The 27,473-nt window shown below is 47.1% G+C and overlaps 1 protein-coding gene across 2 annotated transcripts in view; it reads right to left on the bottom strand.

Moving 5' to 3' along the window:
* The window catches only part of Ccdc91 (coiled-coil domain containing 91), a 141,948-nt gene that overhangs the window by 25,199 nt on the left and 89,276 nt on the right, over positions 1-27,473 (bottom strand). For both annotated transcript variants that reach the window (XM_051173355.1, XM_051173356.1), the window contains exons 9-11: positions 15,685-15,777; positions 15,529-15,597; positions 13,784-13,960 (exon numbers count right to left, since the gene is read on the bottom strand). In XM_051173355.1, coding sequence (XP_051029312.1) covers positions 13,784-13,960; positions 15,529-15,597; positions 15,685-15,777 — 339 coding nt within the window. The remainder of the gene's footprint in view (positions 1-13,783; positions 13,961-15,528; positions 15,598-15,684; positions 15,778-27,473) is intronic.

The following is a 27,473-nucleotide window of genomic DNA, read 5'->3' as shown; positions in this document are numbered from 1 at the left end:
TTAAAAGTTACACATGGTTGCAGGAAGGCATGGGGAAGTGAATCTTTAGTACGTCTTAATAAGAGGCAAGGATCATATTTCAGATGCCACGGAGTTCTCATCTGTGGCCAGCCGCCTTCTGCTCATGTGTCCACTTGTCAAATTATCTGCTAAGTTTCCAGTAGTATGGCTAAGACATAGATCCAGATGCTGGGGTCCCCTATTCCCTTCTCTTGACGAGCAGTAATTTACCCATACAAACAGGGCATGCACAGAGAGAAACAGAAACAACACTGTAGTAACAAGAGATTTCAAAAGACTCCAGTGCTATTGGCCCTAAGTTTAGGAGTTGCTAGGAAAGAGAAGCCAGGGTGTGGCCTGAGAGGTGCTTGCCGGACACCGGATGCCTGTTACAGATCAGTTTGTCTGACAGTTCTTGTGGGAGTGTTGGGAGGGGGAGAGGAAAAGCCAGGCAGACATCAAAGACCCTGGATGCTCATCGCTCAAGCCACGCATTAGAGACCTGGCCCAGAGCTCCCAGTAACCTAGTGCACTGGCTTACATTCCTGCTGTGTGGGTTGGGCAAACACAGGCTTGGTCAACTGCCCAGTCATCCTAGCGTCTCCCTGAAGTCAGCATCTCCCTGATCTCCCCCACAGCGCTCTCCAAACTCACCCTTAATTATCCACGGAGGGAGGAAAAGTATGGGTGATTTCTCACTGCCTTTCCTGTGGACCAGGGCCAGCTTGGGTCCACACCCAGCCAAGTAAGGAATGCAGACACAATGCATTTGCCCCAAGTTAGATTTTTTTCACTCTCTTAATACATAGAAACACAAATGTTTCAGCGTGGTAGGTGGGGTGTGCAAGGTCTAGAACAGTGTCCATGTAGGAGAGATTTAGTGGCTGCTGTTGCATTGAGGGGAGGGGCCAGATGGAGGGAGTTCTAGAAGGGACTATCTTGTTCTAGTGGGCTGTGTTAGTTCTTACAGGACCCATCTCTGAACTCATTTCTTGTCTCACAATGTGCTTTGCTTTTTTACACAATTCCCGTTGTTCTGCCGCAAGCCTGGAGTGACCCAGCGAAGGAGGCCTGGAAACAGATGACAATACCATGTTTCCTAGATTTTTCAACCTCCAAAATAGTGAGCTACTTTTTCTTTTCTTTTCATAATTTCTGGGATTAGTTTCACATGTGCGTGTGCAAGAGTGCACGCGCGCGCGCGCACACACACACACACACACACACACGGTATGGAAAGAGACTAATCGATGTATGCAAAGGTGTTTTCAAGAAAAGAGAGTTCTGGTGTCCTATGGCAGGCACAGGGGGATGACCACAAACAATATAGTATACAGAATCTTTCAAAACAATAATGATAAATGTAAAATATGTGAGGAATATGCCATATACCTTGATTTAATGTACAATATATACATGGACCAAGGCAGCCGAGCCCACTGTAATTACATGTGGGCTTATGACACTATTAAAAATAAAAGTAACAGACACTTGAGTGCCTCAATCGGGGGGGGGGGGGGCAAGTTCAAGGCCAGCCTGGGCTACAAAACAAATTCAAGGCCCATCTGAAAAGATGCGGTGAAACGTTGCCTTGAAATACAAAAAAGGAGCTGTGGGGTGGCCCAGCGGCAGAGCATGTACACGGCCCCAGTTCAGTTTCCCTATCAGTAGACCAAGGCAGTCGAAGTAAAATCGTCACCGTGTAGAACGTCTCGCCTGCCCAGCTACATGCAAGCGTGAAGAATCAGGTATTCGGTGTACTTACGTTCCTGTGTGTCAACACAGACTTAAACGTGTAAAACTATGGTTCCAAAGGGTTTTCTACACTCTGTGATCCAGACACAGATGGAGTGAAAGGAGACGTTCGTCTCTCGAAATCCATGTGCTGCTGTGCGGCAGCCTCGGAGGCCATCTTGCCTTTGGAGTAATTAACCTGTACTGTAGTGAGTGCCAAAAGGAGGTAACAGGACACGGAGGTTCTGGACATGCTAGCCATTAGGCTCCATCAACTCAGAAGCCTACCGGCATATAAGGCCCTGGCAACTCAGGTGATGGCATGATGAACCCTGAATTACAAGCAAGCAGAATGCTGCCTCAGGAGGAAACCTTACTCCTTCCATTAGTGAGTCTACACTGAAAAAAGCATCCTCTTTTACTACACTGATTTGCACTAATTAAGTTATACACGCCTCTCATCATACTAGAACCTCCGCCACATTTATTTTTTGTTGACACCCTAAAGGACGCTTCTCCGAGCTGGGGAACTGGGCCGGCTCAGCCCTGCAGGTCCTTATGTCTGTGCCCCCTCTGCATCTGTGGTCAGCCACTGGGTTTGATGTGACTGCAGAAAAAGGTGACTCAGAGACTGGGACCGCGCTCTGTTCATGACCTCCCACCCTCTGGACGGGAAGGTGATTAGAATTCCTTTTGGGAGAGCCAGATGTGCTGTGGAAACAGAGTGAAAACATGGAGGTCTCCCCAGACAGGCTCACGGGTGACGCGGCTACTGCGGCCTTGCTGTTCCCAAGTTCTCCTCTGTTTGTCCATGGTCTTCAATTCCCAGCAGAGGCATGGCACGTCTGTAAAAACTGTGACTCCATTTCCAGGGGCCCAACACTCTCTTCTGGTCTCGGTGGGTACCAGACAGATTTGCGCACAGACGTGCATGCAGACAGAATACCCATAGACACACAATTAAAAATTTTAAAAAGAAATAACACTTCTTTGTCTGCTCTGCTTCCCTCCATCTCCGAGGAAGCAAGAATAGCTTTTAAAAACGTCTTATTCCCACTCCCCCCATTCCCCCCACCCCGTCTTCTTTAGTCTCCGTGCTCAGGAGCAGCCGTCTCCCGTGCTTGGCTCCTTTGTTTAAAGGGTTGCTCTGAGGCAGAATGGCAGAGCACTGGTTCCAGTTGCAGCCTGTGGTCCAGTCTTGAGAACAGAGCCATCTGGCTGCTTGCTTCCCCTGGGGCCATTTTCTATAACAATGTACTTAGGTCTTTCTTTCATCCTGGGCTGTCTAGATTCCTCAGGAAAAAAAACATCTTCCAGTTCCCATGGCCCTCAGTGTCTGAGAACCGAGACGGGCAGGGGGTGGTTGGGGAGGGCGAGGTTCTCAGTACCCAGCACGGAGCTCTCACCTCTGCTGGCCCACTCCACTTTGGACGAACAGCTAAACTTTGCAGGGCTCCGGCTCTTAATTCCCAGACCTTGCCTTCCTTCTTAGAGTCAAAATCTTCCCTCTATGCAGTCTCCCCATGGGCCACCACCTGGAGAGTCTCTTAGGCATCTCCACGCTGGATTGGGGTTTGAGAAGGGGAAAATAACACCGAATCTCCTACATGCTCTTAAAGCCCACTGGGGGTGCGTTCACCACTTCTAAGTTTCTAACACTTTCAGACACACAGAGAAATGCCTCAGGGATGACAGTCCCTACAGATGAGGAGCACAGCGCCTTCAGATGACCACGACTCTTCACCGCGTTTCAACCATTCCTCACTAATGTTGCTTTGCTGCTTCAGAAGTAAGCTGGGACAAGAAGACTGCACTTAAATGCCACACTCCAACTCCCGGCCAAACCGCAGCTCTTGAGAGATATGCCACTTCATCCTCATCCCAGCCGCCAGGTCTGTTTACCGCATTTGTCCAGGTGCGTTCTCTTCAACGCTTGTCTGTCCATCCTCTGCCAGTTCAGCTGCCGTCACGTAAGCCAGGAAGCCCTCTTCCTGCACGTTAATTATCCAGCCATTTCCAGAAAGCATCCGTAGGGCTCTGCTGTTTGGGTGCGTTGTCTTCAAGGCTATCTCATGAGTATTACCAAGAATATCTAGCTTTTCTCATTGGCCTCATTCAAATTTTCAAGACGTTGGCAAAACGCAGCCAACACACAACATGGCGGCCTCTTTGTCCGATTCCCAAGGTCCCCTGTTGCAACCTCAAGCCCAGAGAGAGTGCAGTCTTCACTGTCCACATTCCTACCGGCAGCTCTGGTCTTGGAAAATACTTGGTTTGATTCCCAGCACCCACATGGCAGCTCACGACCATCTGTTACTCCGGTTCCAGAGGACCCAATACCCTCTTCTAACTACTGTAGGCAACAGGCGGGCACGCGGTGATCAAACACACATGAAAACAAAACATTCATACACACAACATAAGAAATTAAAAAGGAGACAATGATATACTAGAGGGAGCAACACACACACACACACACACACACACACACACACACACACACGAGAATAATGTTCTGTTGTTATTTTATTTACTGTTTATTTTGCTTTTGTTTTTTGAGCATGCCATGCACTAACATCAGTGGTTCTCAACCTTCCTGAAGCTGCAATCTTTCAATGCAGCTCCTTATGTGGGTGGTGACCCCCCCCACTATAAGATTATTTTCATTGCTACTTCATAACTATAATTTTGCTACTGTTAAGAATTGTAATGAAAATATCTGAAATGCCACCCCTGTGATGGGGGGCGTGACCCACAGGTTGAGAACCACTGGCCTAGAGGATGACTGTGAACTCCTGACTTCATCCTTCCAACTCCTAATGCTACTACAGGCGTGCACCGCCATACCGGGCTAAGCACTTTCATTTTCAATCGGCTATTTTTTAGGCACAACGGGAAGGCTCTGATGACTAGGGCATGGGAACGGGGATGGTGGAGGGGCAAGCTGGGATAATCTTAACCCTCTACGTGCACAAGGTGAAAATGCGTAACATGACAAATAAAAGACCTAGAGACTGAAAACTGGGGTCCAAACTCCACGCTGAAGATCAGAAAAGCAAAGAAGCGGGCCATTAGCTCTTACCAATACCCCAGGCTGAATGGGCTGATCTTCCTGCCTCTCCTCAGCATGGCTGGAGAATCCTCAATGTCAGATGGGGATGCCCTACAAGTGCTCAGCTGTGACAGTTAAGTTAGTGCACCCTGTCCTCTGTGCCACCGGGTGCCGGTTACAAACGCACTTCCCCCTCCTTCAGCACGGGTCTTAAGTTAACTTAATGTGAAAATAAGCCTGAGTTACAGATCTTCCTTTAAATATCTCTAGACGGCACACTCTGTAATAATACAGGGTGCCTTAACTTAGCAATGAAGGCCAGACTGAAACAGCCCGCGAGGAAGGTCAAGTCAACGCCTGCCACAAGGTGTGTTTTCTGCCTGTGTGCTCCTGTCTCCTCAGGGGATCCCAGGTGAGCACATGGGGGCTCCACAGGCAAATTCTGCAGGCGCCAGCGCGCACTGCGCATGTGTGTGTGTGTGTGGGGGGGGGGGTCTTGCACTCCCTTGACCTGGGGGAGGTCTAGCACTCGGGCTTGCTTACACGACGAGGTCTATTCTGCCATGTTCTCCCCTTTCTGTCTGGACTCAACGGCCAAGAGAAGATGCTCATTTCCACTGGAGGCGTGGGTCATTTACGTCTCCTGTTTCTCTAAATGGTTGGGCTGCACAGAATGTGGGGCCACCCTCTGGGGACCCACGCACAGCCTGGTGTGTGGCTAAAGGAGTTGTCAGAAGGAGCACTGGCCCCTGTCACTCAACTGTGCCCCCAAAGGCGAGCGGCCGTCATTAACCCTTTGTGAAGTTGCCAGTTCGTGTGCAGAATGACCTCCACTGTCACAGCCAATGCGAGGCAGACCGTGATTTATAGACAGACAGAAGACGGCCACACTCACTCCATGTCAGAGCCCTGTCCAGAAAGTATTTATGATGTTTTAAATAGCACCTGTGTCTTATCGGTTCCAAACATTAACCCTGACAAGGCACAACTTCAAACCAGCGTTTTAAAGTTAGCGTACGAAGCGTAAACCAGAGTCACAAACACTTAGCATCTCAAAGGTGCTGCCGAGCCACTTCCGACTCTCATGCCAGTGCGGGTGTTCTTTCTGGCCTCCCCCCAGCCCCCTCAGCATCTCTTCCCCCTCTCTCCTCTCGCTTTAGGTGTTTATCCACTTTCCCTCCTGTTCATGGTCATGCAAACAAGCACTGTGAGCTAGGAGCCAGACATAAGGGAGGATGTGAGGGCTTGCTTTTCTGGGTTTGGGTCTCCTGGTGTAACACACTACTTCCCAGATCCATCTGTTTCGCTGCAAACTTCACCTGTACAGCTGAGTGAAAGCCCGCTGTACCCAGCATCTGCTGAAGGACGCCAGGGCTAATCCCACTCCCGTGGCCATTACAGTCACTGAGCATGGGAGTGTGGGTGTCTCTAGCTCCCCGTTCTCCTCTCTAGGCTTATCCACAGGCCTTTAACACAAGACAGATTTTTAATCCCAATAAAATTTGGCTCTTTCTCAGAACTTTAACAGGAATTTGTTCTTTAAACCCACAAACTGCCAAGAAATGGCTCTGATGATTGACAGGCCATTATCATAATTCATATTATCACTGGACAGGAGTTCCAGAGGCCCTTGGGACTACTGCGTAACTTCTACTACAACATTCTCTCTCTCAGAGATTTCGTATGAGCGGCACCATATACCCTGCGTATTAATTCCCAGCTCGGGCTTCCTTCCTGTATCTAAGGAATTCCCCCCCAGTGACTGTCAAACACAGAGCTGTGATATTTTTTGTTTGTTGTTCCTCTTTCATAGCCCACAACACTACATAAACATCTTGTTTACTGTGGCTTCTCAATTGAGCTTATATTCACGAGGGCCAATGGACTTGTCTATTTGGTCAGCTCTGTGTACCAAGACCTTCTCTAGAAGGGTGGGATTTGGGGCAACTTCAGTGTCTCTAGGGATAGGCAGACTGGCTCTGGCAAGGTCAGATGCCACTGTGATAAGCTGTAGAACCTCTGTACCTTCATAGTGGTCTAGGCAGGGTAGGGCTGGGGAGATGGCTCAGTCATAGAAATGCTTGCTATGCAAGCCTGAAGACCTAAGGTTTCCTGAGGTTCAACCTGCAGAACCCAGGTAGAAGTTTGAACACGGGCACACGTGCTTACAATCACCGCATGTGGGAAGCAAAGATGGGCTCCTCTGGGGCGCCCTTGGACGGTCACGCTAGGCCTAGCCGGAAAGCCCAGGTCTCGCACGCAAGTGGTCCATCCCGAAGGCGTAGGGAGAACTGAGAAACAAGATGCTGAGTCCTGAGGGAGGACACCCGAGGCCGAGCCCTAGCTTCCACAGACACAGGCACGAGTCTACGTAGGAGGAGAACACACCACCGGGGGGCGATGACCAGTCCCTGCCTCCTAATGTAGCTGATTAGGAAAAAACGCAGGGAAATGTCAACGCAGACACCAGGCAGCTAACTAGGAAAGTACCTGCCACTCGCAGGAGGTGACGAGCGGTCACTGCTGAGGTCAGGACCACCACAAACGGCTCCTTTTTAGACGTCTACTTCCCACAGGGAGCCTTTCACCTGCCCCTCTGCCAGTCCTTAAAGCAGCTTCTTTGTCTACAAAACCATGGAGGACGAAGCGACCCGAAGGACCCTGGGACACGCAGGCGGGCACTGTCCTCGCTGTGTGGCACAGTAGCGTCCTGTCAACTTCTGTGACACTTCCTACCTGAGGGACTTTCCTAAGGATAACAAAGACGTTAGTTATGCATCTGAGTCTCATACACACAGTGCTCCAGGGGAGGACGGAAAGCAGGGGCAAGATTTCAGATTCCTATCGCTAATAAAACCAAGGGGAAGTCGACTTATAAATTATATTTCTGGCCTAGCCACATAACTCACTTGGGAAAATTAATTTAACTGGTGGGAAATTTTTAGGGCAGTTCATAATAAACTCACTGATTTTTTTTCCCCCCAACTAGTTTTCCCTGGGGAATGCAACTAATTCATAAAGTGATGCCTCCAAATTCACCCAAACGCTCGGGATGAGGCCGGGTGTGCCTGGAACCCTGGCGCTGGGGAGGAGGATGCAAGAGGAGTGGGATTTGAGAACACCCGCAGCTATTTGGTGAGTCTGGTTCCAGCTGTGCGCACGAGACCTCGTCTCTAAAACAACAATAAAACTCTGGGCTAGGTACAAGGAGGCCACAGGAAGGAATTCCAGAAAGAAGTTTCAGTAGTAGGCACAGTACATCATTTCTAAATGCCTATTTAAGCTGGTATTTTACACATATAGTAATTTTATCTCTCTTAATTATCTTATTTACTAAATTCATCAATTCGCTTTTCCTTTATAGTGAGAGTTTCAGAGGGGGAAAAAAAAATAAATATCAGGATAGGATCACATCAGACGATGCCAGCAGGGGTGGAGAAGGGAGCCTCGATGACCTCTTCCCATGAGCACGCAGAAGCAATGGTAGCACAAGCACAGGGCTCCTTTCCCCTGGTCCCTGGGTGAGCACAGAGCCAGCCACACCAAAGCCACTCACAGTGACAGTGAGCCCCTTTGCCCAGAAAACCCCGCTGAGGGGACACGCCCAGTCAATGGTCCTGGGATCTGCCTCACCCGCCAGCAAGGACAAGACATGGCTGGCGAAGGCTGTTCCTGAGGCCTGCAGAAGCAGGTAAGAACAAAGATGGGGGGCGGCATTAAACTAGCACAAGGGCAGTCCCGGCTCTACCCAGTCGGAGGGAGAACTTCAAGGTTTCCTCGTGGAAGCAGATGAGCAGCATTAGGGCCTCACCTCTGCAGGGCTATGCGGGAGGCTAGCCTTCACTCCACGGGGGGGGGGGGATGGGGGGGATCAGGGGAGGCAATGAAGTGAGACAGCAGGCACTGGACAGACAGACAGACAGCAGGATACATGTAAGAGGCTCCCTGAGGCTGGGCTTATCTCTGGTCAGCCTGAGGGGCTGAGGAGGAACGGGCAGGAAGCTGGTTTTGCTAATGCAAAAATAAACGTGGGACTCGGGTCCCATGCAAAGCAACAAAATAAATCTGAAACGCACTCTAATGAGACGGAAATGGGTAACTCATCAGATGGAGAACCCGCGAAAGGTGGCGTCCAGGAGAACCCACCGCACCCTTGCCGGGCTGTGCACTGTAGGAAGACAGGTCAAGGGTCGAGAAACAGGAATTGTGTGCAGTGCTGATGGAGTGTGGTCAGTAGTCATAGGACGATCTGGGAGGATGAGTCTCAAAAGCACCTCGAAGGCCGGTCATATGACCTGGTTATCCCAGGCACACGTGTGTGCCTGTGTATGCGCGTGTGCATGCATGGGTGGTGTGTGCGCGTGCATGTGAGTGAGTGTGCACATGAGTGTACGTATGTGAGTATGTGCATGCGTGTGTGTACGCATGTGTATGTGTGAGTGTGTGCGTGTGTATATGTGTGTATGCGTGTGCGCATGTGTTTATGTCTGTGTGTGTTTATGTGTGTGTGCATGTGTGCGTGTGCATGTGTGTGCGTGTGCGTGCATGTGTGTGCACATGCGTGTGTGTGAGACTAAGAGACTACACTGGCTAATATCTACAGTCTGGTGACTCAAGACGACACGACAAGAGCTGATGCAGAATTGATGAAGCAGGTCTAGCTGTGGACGCAGACGTCCAGGGACACTGAGACGCTTTACCGGCATGTCTGTGCTAATGTTAGGCTGCTGTAGGAGACACACAGTGACATTTCCACATGAAACCTCTGCGTGGTATCTGATGCCATCAAAAAACAAAACAAAACAAAAATCAAAAAGAAAAGAAAACAGCCCATGGATGGCACTGCTGTGACCAGATGTCCACCAATGTAGGGTTAACTGTAGGAGAAGATTCAGTTCCTGACTTGTCTCAGGACAGGACATCTTCTGGAACATTTGGTGAGCTAGACACTAACTACTTGGACCTCCTAGGAGACGGGGGTGGGGGGGTGGGCAGAGATCATATACACAGCTCCCAAACAAGTAAGGTCAGTCAACTGTGTAGTCGCATGAACCAAACACAGGTTGTGAGAGAAAATAACCCCTGGACACATGATCTGGGCGCCAGCAATCCCGGGGTTGCGTGCAGTGGGCACAGCTGCTCTGGGTAGGGAGAGCAGGAGGCACATTTCTGCAAGTTTGTCAAACGAGCTATGGTTCTTGAGGAGCCCAGGTACTCCTGATATAGAAGACAAGAGCTTATGGATGAATAAAAAAAAAAAAAAAAAAATCTGGATTCTTTGGGACATAGCAAACTCTTAGTCTTTTAAGACATTACTGGATATTTCTGACTGGCTTTCTGTCTATCTGTGGATTATATTTTCCCCTATCTTTGAATAGTTTTTTTTTTTTTTTTTTTTTGGTTTGTTTGTTTCTAAACAATGAACATATAAAATACAACGAACATTTAAAATAATACAATGCAGCAACTCAGAAAGAGATCTTGTCTGTTCTTCTAAGTCAATTCCCCACCATGTGGCTGCCAAAACTGTTTGATTGTGACAGCCTCGTGAGGTAACGTTTTGGGATTAATTCTGCAAAGCCTGCAGTCTTCCTTATAAGTAGAGACTCAAGTTTCTTATCAGTGATTTAGATTAGTGATGCTCAAAGGGGTGGAGGCACAGATTTCCGTATTACTTTGAATCACTAAGGTTTCCAACCTTTTCCAGAATGTTCCCTTGCCTGGACATGGTGATTACAACTCTACAGCCTGGTCTTTACTCTCTGCTTTCTGAATCTTAGCCAGAGGCCGGCGGGTTCACAGGCCCTTCTCAGGATGTGTGTGACCTTCGGGAAGCCACAGCTTTTCGAAGCCATTTATGGAAAATAAGTTTTTCCTCCAGATTTTTCATCTTCAGTTTCTCCCAGCCTCTGCTTTTCGCAAACAGGTACGTCTTCAGCTGGGATGATAACCTGTCATTGACAAACATCCTAGACACAGGGTTTTTCTGTGGGGCAGGGAGGAGCTGGTAGAGTTAGGGAGGAGAGTAGGAATATGATCAAAATTCGTTGTGTTAACGGATGAAATTCTCAGAGAATTAATAAAAAACATTTGTGTTGAAACAATAAAAGTGCTACATTGAACAATAAAAACAGAGAGCAGTTTTCCCAAGAAGCTGCAGAGCCAGTGACAGTACCACCATCCTCTAGGCGTGTGGCTTCTGTGAGGCTGAAGATTTGGCACCTCATCCGTGGGTCTTACAGACTGGGCTTTCAAAGTTAATGCCCTGTCCAATCTACGCTGAGGAGACGGAAACAGTAAGAGAGTCAGTTAGAACTTCAGGAAGCTGCTTAGTAATATTTAACCATTTTTCCCCCTCTGGAATAAACATTTAGATGGGTACAAAGAATTTGAAAAAAAAAAAAAAACATGATTTGGATAATTTTTGCTAATGTTTGCCTACTTTTTTATAGAGCTGATTTTGGTGGTAATTTATCCATCACTCTAACAGGCCTGCTTAGTCTTCCTTTCAAAGAATGCTAATATTTGCCTAATACTTTTTTAGATACATAAAATTTACAATTTAAGTATTTAGTCAACTTGGATAGATTTTTTTTTTTTTTTAACATAGAAAGCTCAGAAGGCAATGGGAAGCCAATTGCAATATTTAAAAAATCTTTCCTAACTAAAATTCTTTTGAGAATTTAATAAAAGTTTGAATTGTCGTTGCAGAAAAATCTGCACATATGTACAGTTTTGTGTAATTTCAATAAATTCCCAGACTACTTAGGCCTCCTTCCAGGAAACAGAGACTCAAAAAGAGGATGTGCAGAGGCCCCTCTACTGACCACTCTGTCACGTGATCATTGTGCACATCCATCCCAGGAGAGACTGGGTTATTTCTGGATTGGTGCCTGCTCCAATGCTCTCCCATTTTAGCGAAACCAGGCATTTTTCTGTTCTGCTCTGCTCTGAAGCACTCCACTGTGCACAGCAAACTCCTCACACCTCTGTAGCTTTGGCTTTCCTGACAATTGACCATCAACACTTGACATGACCACCAAACAAACACTTGATATGACTACCAATCATTTGAAATGACCACCAAACACCTGACATGACCACTAAACACTTGACATGACCACCAAACACTTGGCATGACCACCAAACACTTGGCATGACCACCAAACACTTGACATGACCACCAAACACTTGGCATGACCACCAGACACTTGGCATGACCACCAAACACTTGACATGACCACCAAACACTTGACATGACCACCAAACACTTGGCATGACCACCAAACACTTGACATGACCACCAAACACTTGGCATGACCACCAAACACTTGACATGACCACCAAACACTTGACTACCAAACAGTTGATATGACCATCAAACACTTGACTACCAAACAGTTGATATGACCACCAAACACTTGACCACCAAACATTTGACTACCAAACACTTGACATGACCACCAAACACTTGACATTACCACCAAACACTTGACATGACCACCAAACACTTGACATGACCACCAAACACTTGACATGACCACCAAACACTTGACATGACCACCAAACACTTGACTTTATCACCAAACACTTGACTTGACCACCAAACAGGACACCTTTGTCAGCTTCCTGTTATTTTCGTTTAAAAGGTTGTGTCACTGTTCTTCTACTACTCTATCTCAAGAAATGAAAACTGTACTGAGGAGAAACAGGAAGTCATTTCTGAGTAAAGAGTAAGCTTAATTGTAACTACGTATTTGGTTATCCTAAATAATCAGGGGAGGTGTGAGCTTCACAGAGCTTTCCACCAAAGCCAGTTTCCCTGAAAAAGAGCACAGGCTTTAAGCAATGGAATAGCAGTTGTATGGCTACACTTCATACATGTGGAGATGAGAACTCTTTACAATGTCTCTGACAGCATCTGATAGGCTAGTTCACTAACCCAAACATACGTGCACACACACGCACACGCACACACATATAGACACTCACTGCCCAGTGTTCCCGGTGTGCAACCAAACAAGTTCTCATTCATCTTACTTTTCTAAGAATCTTCATTACATTCTCAGATTACAGGGGACACTTTTCGTGTTGTTTGTGTTTTGTTTGAGACAAGGTCCTGGATAGCCCAGGCTGTCCCCAAACTTGCTACACTGCTGAGGTGGTCTTCAACCAACCACTGATCATCTGCCTCTATTTTCCAAGCAAGCTAGGATTTCAGATGAGTAGTACCACATGCCCAGATTTTGAGGAGACAAACTTTAAAGCATGGTATGATGTGTTAATACCTTATAGAGGCCTGACAACCAGCAGAGAAAATAGGTTTCCGTGAAGGTTGTCTTTGTCTTCCCATGCCTTTTATGCATGTATCTTTCATTCAAGTACCTCCACCCACACAAAGCCCGAATCACTGTAAAACGGAACATGCAAGTTCAACTGTGGAAATGCGGCTTGGGAAGGTCAGTGGGCAAAAAACTGTGTGGAGGACAGGCTGGCCCATGGCACACTTCCTCTCATGGGAGCACGGGGACACTCGTGAGAATGTACTAGTTATTGCTGCCAACTAAAGGTGCATAGGAATGTAAGTCAGACACAATTTATTTGGATCAGTCTGTCTTTCTAATCAAGTACATTATTCACTGTGTGAGTGTGCACACATGATCCCTGCATGTTCCTGCAAGCATGCACACATGCATGCATAAAAGGTGCGAAAGAGAGTGAATGAAAGAATGGATGCGGAGTGCTTAATACAGTTAGTGAAATAGAAACATGGATCCTGATCTTCCTTAAACAGAAGAAAAACATAAAATACGTTATGCGATTTTTAATACCAGGTAGGTCAAAAAAAAAAAAAATGAGTATTTAAAATACCGTGATGAACATAAAACACCCGTCTCCCAGAGTGATTTTAAGTAAGGCAGCGGCGGCAGCGGCGCCTTCCCCTCTGAGGGACGCGAGGGGTCCCGGAGGAGCCGCCCTTCGGGGTGATTTACGTACCTGACTCATCATCCGCTGCTCACGGATGACAGCCTGGATAGCCTCCGTTACTCTCTCTTGATCTCTGGCATGCTCTGCTTTCCACATCTCCCGTTCTTCAGCGTGAACTTTTTCCAGATTTTTCCTTTCTTCTTCCACTGCTTTGTTGATAACATCTTTCATTGCTTCTTTCTCAAGCTTCAAAGATAATTAAGAAATATTAGTAAGTTCAAACCCCAGACATGAAACGTAACGTGCAGTTAGTCCGTCCTGGTATCGCTGTTCTAATATATATTAAATGGAGGCGCAGTTTAGTCAGTCATTTTGTTACAGATTTTCCCCCTCGTCCCCTGACATTTCTTCACTTTAAAGAAATCAAGCCTTAGCTTAAAGGCAGGTATTGGAGGGTATTTATGGGGCTGGAGAGATGGCTCAGGGGTTAAGAGTACTGGCCGTTCTGCCAGAGGACCGGGGTTCAATACCCAGCACCCACACGGCAACTAGTAACTGTCCGTAACTCCAGTTCCAGGGGGCCTACCACCCTCACCCAGACCCAGACATGCATTCAGGCAAAACACCAATGCATATAGAATAAAACTTAGAAATTTAATTAAAAAAAGTTACGTATGATAAGGAAAATGCGGTAAGCTCTTTCGCGGTCTGTTACAACCCAACCCTTCCCCTTCCCTGTATTTTCCAGAGAGAACCTTGTAGTCAAACATGACTTCCAATGGGAACACTGGTTCACCACGCTGCTTCTTCAGGAGTCTGCACACGTGCATGTCACCTGACAGGCGAACATCGCATCCATTCACACAGTCATCACACTCATCACCCACGTCCCCGAGTCCTAGAGAGCAGATGGGGATTTTCCAAGCCATTGCCTTTACCAGTCTCCCACACTTTCCATTCAAGCAAACGGCCTGGCCGTTCCCTCTTCCTGGATCCTCTCTTCATTGTTCAGAACTCGGCTCCCATCAGCCGCTCCCCACAGCTGCGTTGAATTCCTGTGAGAACATCTTCTGCCCTTGTCTACTTTGGCTTTCAAGCTATATTTGTCCATTTGTCTTCCACCCTACGCTGCACATGCCCTCTGGCAATGCTCTCCTGTGTCTAGCCTCAAGTTTCCCAGAAGATAATGCCCGTTTCCGGAAGGACACACCTAAGCCTCACAGCCCCACACATCTCCCTTAGCTGCGGAATCAGCGTAGAACACTAGCCACTTGGCAAGGCTCGCTTCAAAGGTGATTTATTACTTAAAAACATTTTAATGTGGACGTGCTGTTTTTATGGCCATGGTGGTTAGTAATTGCCTTGTTGTTCTATATCAAGCTTTTATTCAACTGCAGGCTCCATAAGGAGAAGTCAAAAATCACAGTAGTTCCTGGATCGCCACCCTCAACCAAGTGCGAATACATATGCCATTTGAATGGCTGCTATGACTACTGAACTTACTGCTAAGTCCCAAGCATATCTGTTTATCTCTCTCGTCCCCCACTTCTATCCAGTACCAGAGGTAAACATCATTGTCCCAATATAACTACTTTAAAGCAAGTAACTAGTAATCTATTTTGCAAAGTCTTTCAATGCCATCATGTTGATAGAAGATGAATGGTCACATTGAAAGTGAAAAGAAAAAAAAAATCAGGTGAAAAGTGGAATCGCTCCATAATGAAGCCTCGTTCCACACTGTTACTCTGTCAGTGGTGAGATGGGGTTTGATTCCGCTGGGAAAGAACGCCAGCCTTGTGAAGGGACATGCCTACCTTCACAGCTGACTCCAGTGCCTCTTTACTCCTCTGCATTTCCTCCTGCAGGTACTTTCCCAGGGTTTCCTACAAGCGAGGAGACAGGAAGGAGAATGCCAGCCAAGGAAGGCAGTAGAGCCACCCTTCTCCCGCTGTGGGTGCCCAAGGCCTTACCTTCTGCTCCTGGGACTGCTGAGCCAAAGCTTCCTGGATTTTTTCCCTTAACAGTTCCTTCTCGGTGTCCAGCACTTCCAGGAGCCTCTGGTGCTACAAAGAAAGACACCTGAGATATTGTTATGGCTCCGAAAAGCAACCAGTAAGGACACAGAACATCTGTACGCAGGTAACCAATGCTCGCTGGAGGAAACGGAGGAACTCTGGCAAAATGAGCGCGGGGAGGTTGCTGGGAACCAGAGCTGGAAAGCCTCAACTCATCCTAGAGATCCTGTGCTACACTCTCAACCTCAGCAGAGCGTGTGGCTCAAGCTCTGGCTTACCACGGCTTCACGCTGACCAGTCAACTAGAACACGAGATGTCTGTACAAAGCTGCTCCTAAACGCGGGCACTGCCTCACAGCAGCAGAAGCAATCAGAGCATCTACTAAGTAGATGGCCATTCTGTTTCTCTCGCTGAGCTCTGTGGAAGTCAGAGACACGAGCAGTTCTTTTCACTCTAGGTTTTCACCAGTTTCTAAAATGGAACCTGTGATATCAAAGAAAACTTAGGCAACACCCAATGTGAAAGCCCATATCCCTTCTTATCCATACACACGGGCCTGCCACACAGCCACCAAGGACAGGTGCCTGGTGTTCGAACTGTTGTATAAGCTCATTACCAGGAAGGGCAACTCTCTAACAACAGTGCTGATCACTATGTGTTCTACCTACAGCAACAAAAAGCTACATAGTTGATATTCCACAGAAGGCCTTGCTCACAGCAACTGGCCTATAGCAGAACTGATTTCGTCTGTTTATTCCTGTCCTTTCCAAAAGTGCTCTCAAGATAGACAGTCTGAGAGGATTATCGCCCATTCTCATTTACTCTCTGACTCATGGGGAGAGGAGGGAGGGAGGGCAGACAAGGATTTTAATTCACCACGCTTCTATAAAGACACTCTATCTGATGTGTACAAGTTAGCTGCACGCATGACTGACCGATTCACTTTTATGACTAAGCAGAATCCTTTTTTTTTTTCCCGAAAATACACAGCGGATTTACCCATTCTGCCACGGGCAGAATAGTCACAAATGATCTTAAAAACACGTCGTTAATGTCTACAACCTCAAGAGAATGTGCGAAACAGGCTGAATCCAGTCACCAGCAGGGCTTCATGGTGTGGCAGTGTCCCAGGATCTCTGTCTGCAGGTGCGGGCACGGGGCTGCACAGGCAACACCACAGACCCTGCTTTTCACCGTGGAATAGGTGATGTGTGATGGCTTTCCCCCAACTGCTCTGCTTAACAACACTTGGATTTACAGCCCTATAAAAAACATTGTGAAAATCAACTGAAACCATCCCAGCAAATCTCATCCAAGAGGGGTTCATTACATTTTGCTTATTTAAGATGCTATATGGCTTTTTTAAAGCTACAGTGCAAGTCTAATAAAACATAAAAATAAAAGAATTATAAAATTACACAACTGGAGAAATAAGTTCTAACTTCACAGGGTAAAAGCCGGGTCCAAGGGTGTCACAATCTTTTGAAACTTAACCAAACGAAAGGCATCTTGGAATATAATGCCTCACCTCTTCGGAAGAAACCATCCCAAATGAAAATGCTCCCTGCAGACTCAAATGTCATTACAGAGGTTCTGAGGATTTTTACCCAATCCTGAACATGTGAAAACAAACAAACAAACAAACAAACAACACCCCGTCTTCTTCCTTGGAGCGTGAATGCAAGTCACAAGAAAAGCTTGAGACAGAGCCACCCCAGTCACACATGGTACCTCTTCAACACTGTAGTTTAGACTAAGCCACCATGGTGCTCATGGCCAGGCAGACAGTGATCTACATGCCATGAACATGAAAGCACATGGTGGTAAATACTCTTTACAACTGTCTCTGACCCTCTCCAAGCCTCTGACCCTGCACACACCGGGTGACCTAGAAGGGATCTTACGTGTGTGCTCACATACATACTTGTTTGATATTAATGGAAACGCACGGTAACTTAAAAAGCATCTTACCGTAATTACCCTAACGTGAGCTATAGACAGTCAACTCTTACGGGCCAGCACTTCAAATACTGGGAAAGGAACGTTACAGAAGATAGACTGAGTTTTCACATACTTAATAATCAGCCCATCGATCTCTCTCAAGAACCAACTGAGCAGGCTGTGAACATCGGTCTGTTAACACAATCTGCCCGCAGTGGGCGGGACTAACAGACGGATACCATGAACAGCAGCTGAGAAACGCACACTTTCCAAGCTAACAGGAGTTGTCAGTAAGAGATAGGAGTGTTGACATTTGAAAATTCAGTGTTGTGTATGTGGGATGTATGCAAGTGTGTATTCACAGACTTTTTTTTTTTTTAATGATGCATTTTACTCACACAACTTGTACCTCTAACTAAAACCCACCCAGCCACAAGCTTCTTGTTTGCTATCCCTCGTTAAGAGGTCTCGTGGGAAGGAGGCCTGGAAGGGGAAGGGGATGACTTAGGATCCTACCACAGAGAGGCGGACGGACGGACGGACGGACGGACAGACAAGCGCTGGGGAGGAGAACCCATCTCACTCTTGGCTCTCTCTCTCCTTTGCAACCCACTCAGAGGGAAAGTCAAACACTGGCTATGCAGACCCAAGCCCACCCCCCACCTACAGCTGTGTTTGTGGGGACATCCACTCCCTTGCAATGGGTGGCCCCAAGGTGACTTCCTACACTTCTTCCTTTGCTTTGGTTTCCTCCTGGCCAACGCCACACCCTCTCCCTTGCCTCGGCATCCAGCTCAGTCAATTTGCTTCTTCTATCACTTATTTGGACTCTCCCCCCCGCCCCTTGCTCTCTGCTTTCTGGCCTCCCTGTCCTAGGGCTTCTTGGGGAAGCAGCATCTTGGGCACCTTCCCAGCAAGCGGGACTCACACAGCTGTACCACTCAGGGGCTGAGCGCTGCCTGCAGTCTCATTTGTGGAGGGTAGTGGGGCCCTGGCCGCTGGGCTGGGTAAGGCTGGGGCTGCTGGGGGTAATAGTTAAAGTGCTGGGTTGTGGCTGTGTAGAACGCCCTCCCTGTATGGACGGTGGGGCCTTCGGGAACTTGGGGTGCAGTAACTTCTTCAGGGGGTTGGGGAGCTGGGACCTCCCCACTCCCGGCCAGGACTCCCTATGCTGAGGGTTGCTCTTGAAGGGGAGGCGCAGCTTGCAGCCCTGGACGGCACAAAGCAGGCTGGTGGCCTGTGCAGTCCCCCACCCTGGCCCCCAGAGCTGTGCAGCCCCTCAGCTGCTCCCCGCTTGAGCCAGCAAAGGCAGCCATAGTGGAAGGCAGGATACTCTCCCATCAGCCTGGACACTGGTTCCCAGCTGGGCAGGGGTGGTGACCTAGGCCGGTCATCGGGCACAGCCTCCTCTGACCCTTCTGGTGGGCAACAGGTGACCATACTTGATTTGTTATCTCCCTCAAGACCCTGGCTCAGTGGAATGACCCTCAGCGAGATGACCCTCCCCATGCGGAGCATCCTGTCCTGCAGGGCCGGCAGCTTGCGGTCCTTATTGCTATCCTGCAGAATCCCTGTCAGCTTGTGGATGTGAGCCCGGAGGTCTTCCACCTCCACCCCCACCCACCCATCCACCCCCACCGCCACCGCCGGCTCTCTGACCACAATGAAATACTTAGAAGTCAATTATGAACAAAACTGAAAAACTATTCCACCTGCATTTAAAAATATACCATTGGGGGGGGGGGTTGCTTTCTAGTGGAGAAAGACTGAGACAAAGTTTCTCTGTGTAGCTCTGGCTCTCCTGGAACTCACTCTGTAGACCAGGTTGGCCTCGAACTCACTGAGATCTATATGCCTGTTTCTGTCTCCCAGGTGATGGAATTGGAGGCCTGTGCCACCACCACCACCACCACCACCTGGCTTAAAATAACCTAACCAAAACACTCTCCTGAAACAGACACATTTATCAGTTGCAGCCAACTGACGGTACGAGCAGAGCCAAGGTCACACAGACCATAGGCAGCACACTCTGGTCACAGAGGGTTCCGAGAGGGAGCAATCAGCCAGAATCTCGTATGTTCCGATCGGCAGGGATCACGTAGCAGTCAAATCAGCAATCCACAGGCTAAGGGCGTTAAGCGGTAAGGGTGTCCACAGAGAGGTTAAGTACCCAACATGGGAGTCCAAGTATGGCAGCAGCCACGCCCACATGCTCTTCCTGTCAGGCTCGGTCATCACACCAGCTTCATCTCATAGTTCTGCGTTTTCTTTGTACAACACACACAAACATGTCTGCACACAAGACTCAGTAGAATGCACACACACGCGCACACACACGGGTGCTAGAACTAAAACTTCAGTTCTACCCTGTGAACTCCTTCAGGACTTTGCCACATCCTGTACAGCTTGGTCCTGGAGACCTGGTCAGGGCAGTGTGACCGACCGGGAGAAGGAAGGGGCTTGGGTGTGCTGTGTGGACGGGCTGGCGGGTCTCCGTCTCAGGTTGCATCATTCAGGAGGGAGCTGCAGGTCCCAGTCTCTGCACAGGCTGTCAACATTCGCACTCAGACCGGACGTCCTTGCCGCTCCTGTAGGCCTGAGGCCCTGGAGCCCCGTGTGGAGCAATGCACCATCACTGACAACTTCACCTGCTCTTCACACACTCACCCAGGCTTCCTCCGCTCCCGACTGGACCTGTTTTCAGTAAATTACAGGAGGGCATGCAAAGACGATGCTAACAAAGCAGTATGAATCCTGCACGATAGGTACCATTATCTCATACAACATTACATTGCAATATAAAGGCTATTCTAAGGTAAGATGAAACCAGATGCACACTTAATTATAGCCGTCCTCACATTCCCTTTATTAACTGCTTCCCTCCACAACTTTAATTCTAATGTAATCTTTCTTAAAGCCACAGACTCACGCTTACAGAGTGCCTCACTTTTCATTAAACCGATAGCTAAAGTATACTTAAGAGGCATGAAAAGCTTTTGCTTTTTAGTTCACTCCTCGAGCTCTTCAACGGCCTGTGTGGCTCTCAATGGCCCGGACCCTGCGGTCTCCTGCTTTGGCATCTGCAGACGCATGGATTCCATGCCGTGACTCGCGTTCACTGCATTTCCTACCTGTTAGACACAGGATGAGAACAGAGCAACACTTATATGACAATCACCCTGGAATCCCTTGACGTTTTCGGTTTCAGACAGGGCCTCGCTGTGTAAATAAGGCTAACCTGGGACTCTGCATCCGGAGTTCAGGATTAGCTGTGTATGCCACCATGCACTGCTACCCTCAAGTTCTTTTAAGATACACAAAGGCCTAATCCAAATTTTGGTAAATCAAAAGAAATTCCTGGTTTAAAAAAACAATGCCGCAAAGAATGATATAATTCAAAATTAGAAAATCGGCCAAACAATCCCAATTAAAGTTATTTCATCATCTCTTAAAAAAAAAAAAAATAAATGTATGCACAGACTAAAGGGCAGAAGGGGCATTTTCCTGTGACATTTTTTTTTTTTTTTCTCTTCATTTAAGTGATCACAGAGAGACTGTATGGAGTTTTTCAAATTCATAGAACAATGCCTCCATGGTGGTAAACTCTGTGCAAGGAAAACTACAGCAGACCCCAATTTAAAAAAAGACAGAAAGAAAATTTTCTTCACAGCTGCAAGAAGAGAAGCTCCCTGTTCTGCCTCACAGACCTGCCCTACAGGTCCCACTCAAGTATCTACTGTTGGTCAGGTTTTCCCTTAAATCCCGGGAAGAATTAATTATTTCTCACCCCACGGCAGTTTGCTTTTATCACCAGTGTAGTAATTTTTACTGTGTATAATTCATTTTATAGCCCATTCTATATGGCATGCTTGCTTCTTGGAGATACAGAATGTCCTATATTTTAAAGTACAGGGCATGCCGCATGGAAAGCTCCGGCAGTAAATTAGCCACATATTATGCAGACAAGTTTGTGGAGGAGTTTCAGCACATCAACGCGACTGCCAAAATAACCCAAGAAAAGGGAGAACTAGGTTTAAGTCTGCCCGATAAATATAAGCGGCCATCTTCTCGTGAATCACAATGAAAGGGGACAGGCTAATACCCATCTACACCCTGCACAGAAACAGTGGAAGTACTTTAATTAAGTAAATCCCTACCAGGCTTCAAGGACCTTATAGGGATGGTCTCTAACCAGCTGGTCTACAAGACTCATGAGTGTACGTAACACCCCAGACCATTTAGGCTGTGCCTAAATGCACTCAGCTGCTGGCTCAGTGGAAAACCGGGTCAGGGGTCCACAGGGGGGACAACAATTGGATCATCAATGTGAAGGCTTATTAGACACCAGTCTCTGCTCTGGTCCTCAGCGCTGAGCTGACGGGCACGAGACCGCGAAGGGAGAAGACGTGAGGAGCCACGAGCTACTCTCATCACTAAATGGTCAGAATGTGCGGACTGTGTTAAGACTATGGTGGGCAGGATGGACGTGTCTATGTCTTTATGTCTTTAATAGCTTTAACAGAGGCAAATACCTTAGTGCTACCCGAATGTCTTCAACCCCCTAGTTCCCTAAAAGATCGTATGTTCACACAGAGGAAGAATACAGAAACTAAAAACACTGCCTTGGGCTAGGGCTGATGCCCAGAGCCAGAGCAGAGTCTGGTGTGAGGCCCTGACTGGACAGAACAAAAACATCAACAAAACCCCGTCTCTTTCTCTTCTCCACCCAAACAAAACAAAACAAAACAAACAAACAAAAACAAACCCATAGATCAGCTATGGGGGGGCAATCATAATATTTTCTTTACTACAATAAGAAATATATTCTATAGTTCCTCTTACTTCCTCGATGAAGTCTGAGGACATACAGTGACACAATTATGGACAGCAAGAACTGAGTGATGGCCTCAGTAACGCCTGCTCCTCACACAGAGTCATGCCAGTCAGGCCTTAGGCAGCGCAGACTCTGTACCAACGGTCATCGCATTCTGTCTGGGAGAGTTCCAGAAATTTCCATTCCTACCTCACTCCAAACCTGTGTGGCACGGATGCCCTGTTTTGTAAGTCTGGTCTTCAGAAGTGTTACCTAAAGACAAGTTTTGAATTTTGAAAGCAACTCATGGTGCTAAACTTCTGACTGCCAGTAATTCTGCAATCATATTATAATAATTTGAAATTTGTAACCAGGAATATTTAAGTACAAGTATTAACTGTGTTAATGCAGCAAAATGTTTTGCATAAACGGTATAAGGTAATCACATATGTCATTTTTGGACAGAACATATGAGGTTCTGATAATTTTATAATATCAACTTAACCTATTAATTCATTCTTTTGTTGATACATCAAACAAAGCCCTAGAAGGCTGAGAAGTCTGGGGAGGTGGAGAGGAGCAGGACCAGCTGTAGAGGTAATACACATCTTCTGGGGATGACTGGGCAGGAGTAACAGTAACAGTGACTATTATGTCTTATTCACAAAGAACACTTGAGAACTGGCAAGGGAAAAGCAGAGAAATTTCAGTGAGGAAAGCACTACTAAAATGCAAACCTATGGGAGCTTCAACCCCAAAGTCAACAAACGAACAGAATAGATCCAAGTAGGGAATGAGGCATCACAGGAAAAGAGTGGAAAACCGGAAACTGGATCATGCTAAATGTCGGCACCAAAGCAATTGAGGATGTAGGACTGAAGCTTGTCACAATGTGTCAGCGGTCCCCATGGACACATGGTCCTCATCTAGCACCTGCTGTCTCCTACAGAAGGAGCAAATAGCAGGAAGACAGTGTTCCATCTTCCAAGCTTGCATGTCACCATAAAGACACATGAGCTTCGTGAGAAGCAAAGGGTACTACATGCATGTCTGTTACGACATGGGGAGAAGATGGAGAAAGCTCAGTGGGATCATAACACAGACTCGAGTTAGAAAACATGGAAGTTACTCAGCAACAGGTGATAGAAAGCGGACAAACAATCATTCACACACAGGAGCAGGTTAGGACCTTAAAAACATGCCTCGGTGGCTTCCAGAGTAGTTCTATACATACCATTTGTGTCAAATAAAATATAATAGAACACCACACTATAAGTTATTTATTCAAATAAGGACAGGTACGGGGAACTTTTTAAAACCGTTCCCCAGCAGGAAAGGAGGCGCTAGAGTGGAGAATTAAAATAAACATGAGACAAACACAGACACCTATGAACTTGTGCATGAACCAGGAGAGAAGGGGAGAGATGGGAAGCGGGAAAAGAGAGGAAGGGGAAAGCTTTTGTTAAATTTTAACTGGAAGTTCGTATTAGCCATGTTGCAGCGCCATTTTGTTAGGGGTAGTTTTTCCGCCGTCTGGTCCCACCCCCTCGCCAGCCACAAATAACACACAGAGACGCTGTGTTAGATATAAATCTGTTGGCCAGATTCTTGTTTCTTATTGGCTAGCTCTGTCTTGATTATTAACCCATTTCTATTTCCACGTGGTCTAATCTTATGGGAGAGAGGGGCTGGAGTTCTGCATTCTCCATCTTCCATCTTGAATCTCCTCCCTCCTACTTCCGGAATCCTCGTCTCCTAGTCCCTCCTCTCTTGCTTTCCTATTGGCCAACAGTGCTTTATTCATTAACCAATAAGAGAAATATATTTGCAGAATGACATCTCCCATCAGGGGAGGGAAGTAATATTGCTAATGAACAGCATATGAGGGGAAATTGTCAGGGCCCAGAATTAACAAAACACGTCAGCTATAAAATAAATAAATTGTGCCAAATCTGGCTGAAGTCCAAGCATCCAAATAATGCTTCATTCAGATTTGTACCTTCTCAGGTGGCGGTTAACAGTGACTCTGAATCCATGTTTAATTATCCTGGTGGTTTTGTCTTGTAAATTTGGACAAATGAATGCAAGACCATCCTGTGATGGATTCTATTGCCCAAGTCCTTTAACGTGTATCCGCCCTGCCCCCCTTACCCAACACTTTACAGTCACAGACCCCCCCCCCAGGTCTGTGAGCTCTAGAGATAGGCCAGCCCATGGGTGACACAGGAGTAAACAGAGGAAGCTGCCTGGGCACAGATGGGAACTGGTGGCATTCTAGAAGCTTCTATTTATTCCAAATACCTCTTTACTTAAGGAGAGTGATGGTGTTATTATCTTGGTCAGAATTGCAAAGACCTCATGGAGGTATTTTCTTGGTTGTCTAATGTATTTGTTTTATTCCAGGAACATAAATATGAATTTTAAATGAGTTAATGCACAAAATGTTTTGAGGGTGCGCGCCATCCAAACAACATCTATAATAATCATTACAGGTGCCAGCCTGGGTAATGTTCCTTTCAGAAGTGAGGAATGCTGTCTTCCATGTGTACCTTCAGGCACGAGGCCATTCTTCAGATCACCTAAGGCCCACAGGCCATGTCTCCCATTTTCACAAGTCATTTCCCTGAGAAAAGACCCCTGGACGGTCCTGTAGCTCTGTGTGACAACGTCCATGTAAAAGGAAGCCATCTTTCCATAGAGTGCAGTGAAGACATTCCCAGAAAGGTGAAGCAGAAGGCTCTCGTGACACCAGCACGGAGCACGATATTTTGCCCTGGATTTCCTTACAACATGAACCTGACATCTCTTTACAGTGTGCTTGTTTTTAGGAGGATGGTGACTCATCACTCCCAAAGAATGCATTCAAGAGAAACAGGGACATGTGTCTCATTACCGGAGAAGGCTTCCTTTTAAAATAAAGATTTCTTAAACTTCTTAAATTTACCGTGTGCAGAGAATAAAGCAAAGCGATGTATGGGGTGGGGGAAGCAATCCTCTGGCTAGCCGCAATCTGCTCGCATATCCCTGTGCATACATTTGGGACAATAATTAGCAGTTAATAAAACATGCTTTTCCTGGCAGATAAATGGTCTTGGGGCACCCTTTATCTGCCTGTTTTTGTGAGAACGAGACTCAAGTGGTCCTGACAGCTAAGAACGGACAGAAACACCAGGAGAGCTTATACAAACCTGCTGTTTTAAAAACTATCGTTCAGAAAATTAAGAAAGGAAAGAAAAAGAGAGAGACAGAGATACTTGCTGTTAAACAATTTTCAAAAACTCTGAATTCTGATACCAACGGTCCCATCACATTTTGCCCACGCAGGTAGCCGTATGCCACGAGCAAAGCCACGAGAGGGAACGGGCGAGGTCTGAAATGGGAACCAGACGTCCAGCCCTCCCTCCCTCCCGTGTGAGCCTAGCACTCTGCACCAGAAATCGCTTCTCTCCTCAAATGAACAAACGGACCACGGGGCAGACACTAGGTATTTGACAATGCTCGGGTGAGAGGGTGGCAAGACTTGAATACTACAGCTCCCTCCACCTTTGTGGGCTCTGCCACCGCGGCCGCCAACCCGAGATACGGCAGACAGGAGCAGAGCAGCGCCGACAGAGAGAAGACTTGGATGTGGTGAGGCATCCTTACACAGTCATCTCAACCACAAGCAGAAGAGCAAAGCCTTGCGGAAGAAGGCTTCACTGAGGAAGAACTAGCAGGCTGGGAAGATGGGAAGAGGCAAGGGGAGGGAGTCGGCAGGGGCTGATGAGGAGCTTTAAGTCCTTGGGGCCTGCAGGAGGACAGGGGACTCAGACAGGCGCTCTACACTGCAATACAAGCACTTCTGTGGCAGGAAGTACTCCATGCCTCCAACTGGTTGAGCCTAGGGTTTAGGGAAGGTGTGATGCGTGCGTCATGTTAGCTTTTGGAGTGTTTCCCCAAAGCTCTTTAAGTATGCCTATGGCTCTATGTATGTACAGCCTTGCATTAATCTCATACGCCTCTCCGTACCTCCACAGGTATCAATCCCCTGTTGTTTATGGGCACATCCTGCTGGCCTGTCCCTTTCTGGACTATGAAGCTGGAGGAGAGCTCTAATTGTAGTAGTTTCCTGTCCTTTGGAAAAGACCACTGCTTAAGTCACAGCTCAAACTCCGCTGAGCCCATTATATTTTCTCTTTTTCAGCCTTTATTAATTTCCCCTGTAATAAGGTTACATTTTAAAGCTACTTTAATATCAGTACTTTATTTTCCTACGAAATCAATAACACTTGTCACAAGTTACTAAATGCACTCTGTCTGAGGGAAAGGGTTAATAAAATACCCTTTTATCTGCTTTCATGACAGTCTGATCCACTGAGGTCACAGCTGTCAGGAGACAAAACTCCCTTAACTTCTATTTCATAAAATTAATCTACTTCAGAAAAAAAAATTACTTGTCACAATACAAGTCTACCTTCTCCTTGGCTTTTGATTTATATTCCCTCAGTCTCGTTTATCGGTATTTTTCTCACGTTCTTACCTGCTGAAACGCCAGTGCCTGGTAGTGGGAGAAAGGACAGACAAGGACAGTGACATGTGCCGGGCCTTAGGCAAGGCAGAGTGTGGCTAAGTCCACCAACCAAGATGCACAGGTTGCTCTACAGAGGACAAAGCATGGTGTATCCAGCAGAGAGCCGGGAGAGAGAGGCTTAGAGACAGAGCAGACCCAGGAGCAGGAGGCTACAGAATCCAACTTCTACCTAAGTACAGAAGAGGCTGTGCCGCAGCAAAAGGAAGTAAAGAACTCCAGGCAGCATTAAGCAGGGTGCCCCAGGGCCCAACTCCTGATAATGAACTGCTAGGGACTCACCCTACAGCCAGGAGAACAAATCCAGACTAGAATGAACTTTTCCTGAATTGTAATCACAGCCCATGTAAACACATAAAGAATGCAGCTTAAAAGATAAGACCGTCTAGGCCTGCGGAGATGGGTCAGCAGGGTTAGCTCAG

This window comes from Phodopus roborovskii, unplaced genomic scaffold, assembly GCF_943737965.1.
Source record: "Phodopus roborovskii unplaced genomic scaffold, PHOROB, whole genome shotgun sequence".
In the NCBI taxonomy this organism is placed as follows: domain Eukaryota; kingdom Metazoa; phylum Chordata; class Mammalia; order Rodentia; family Cricetidae; genus Phodopus; species Phodopus roborovskii.
Note: the sequence above shows the minus strand (reverse complement) of the source record. Positions and strands in the feature narration are given on the sequence as shown.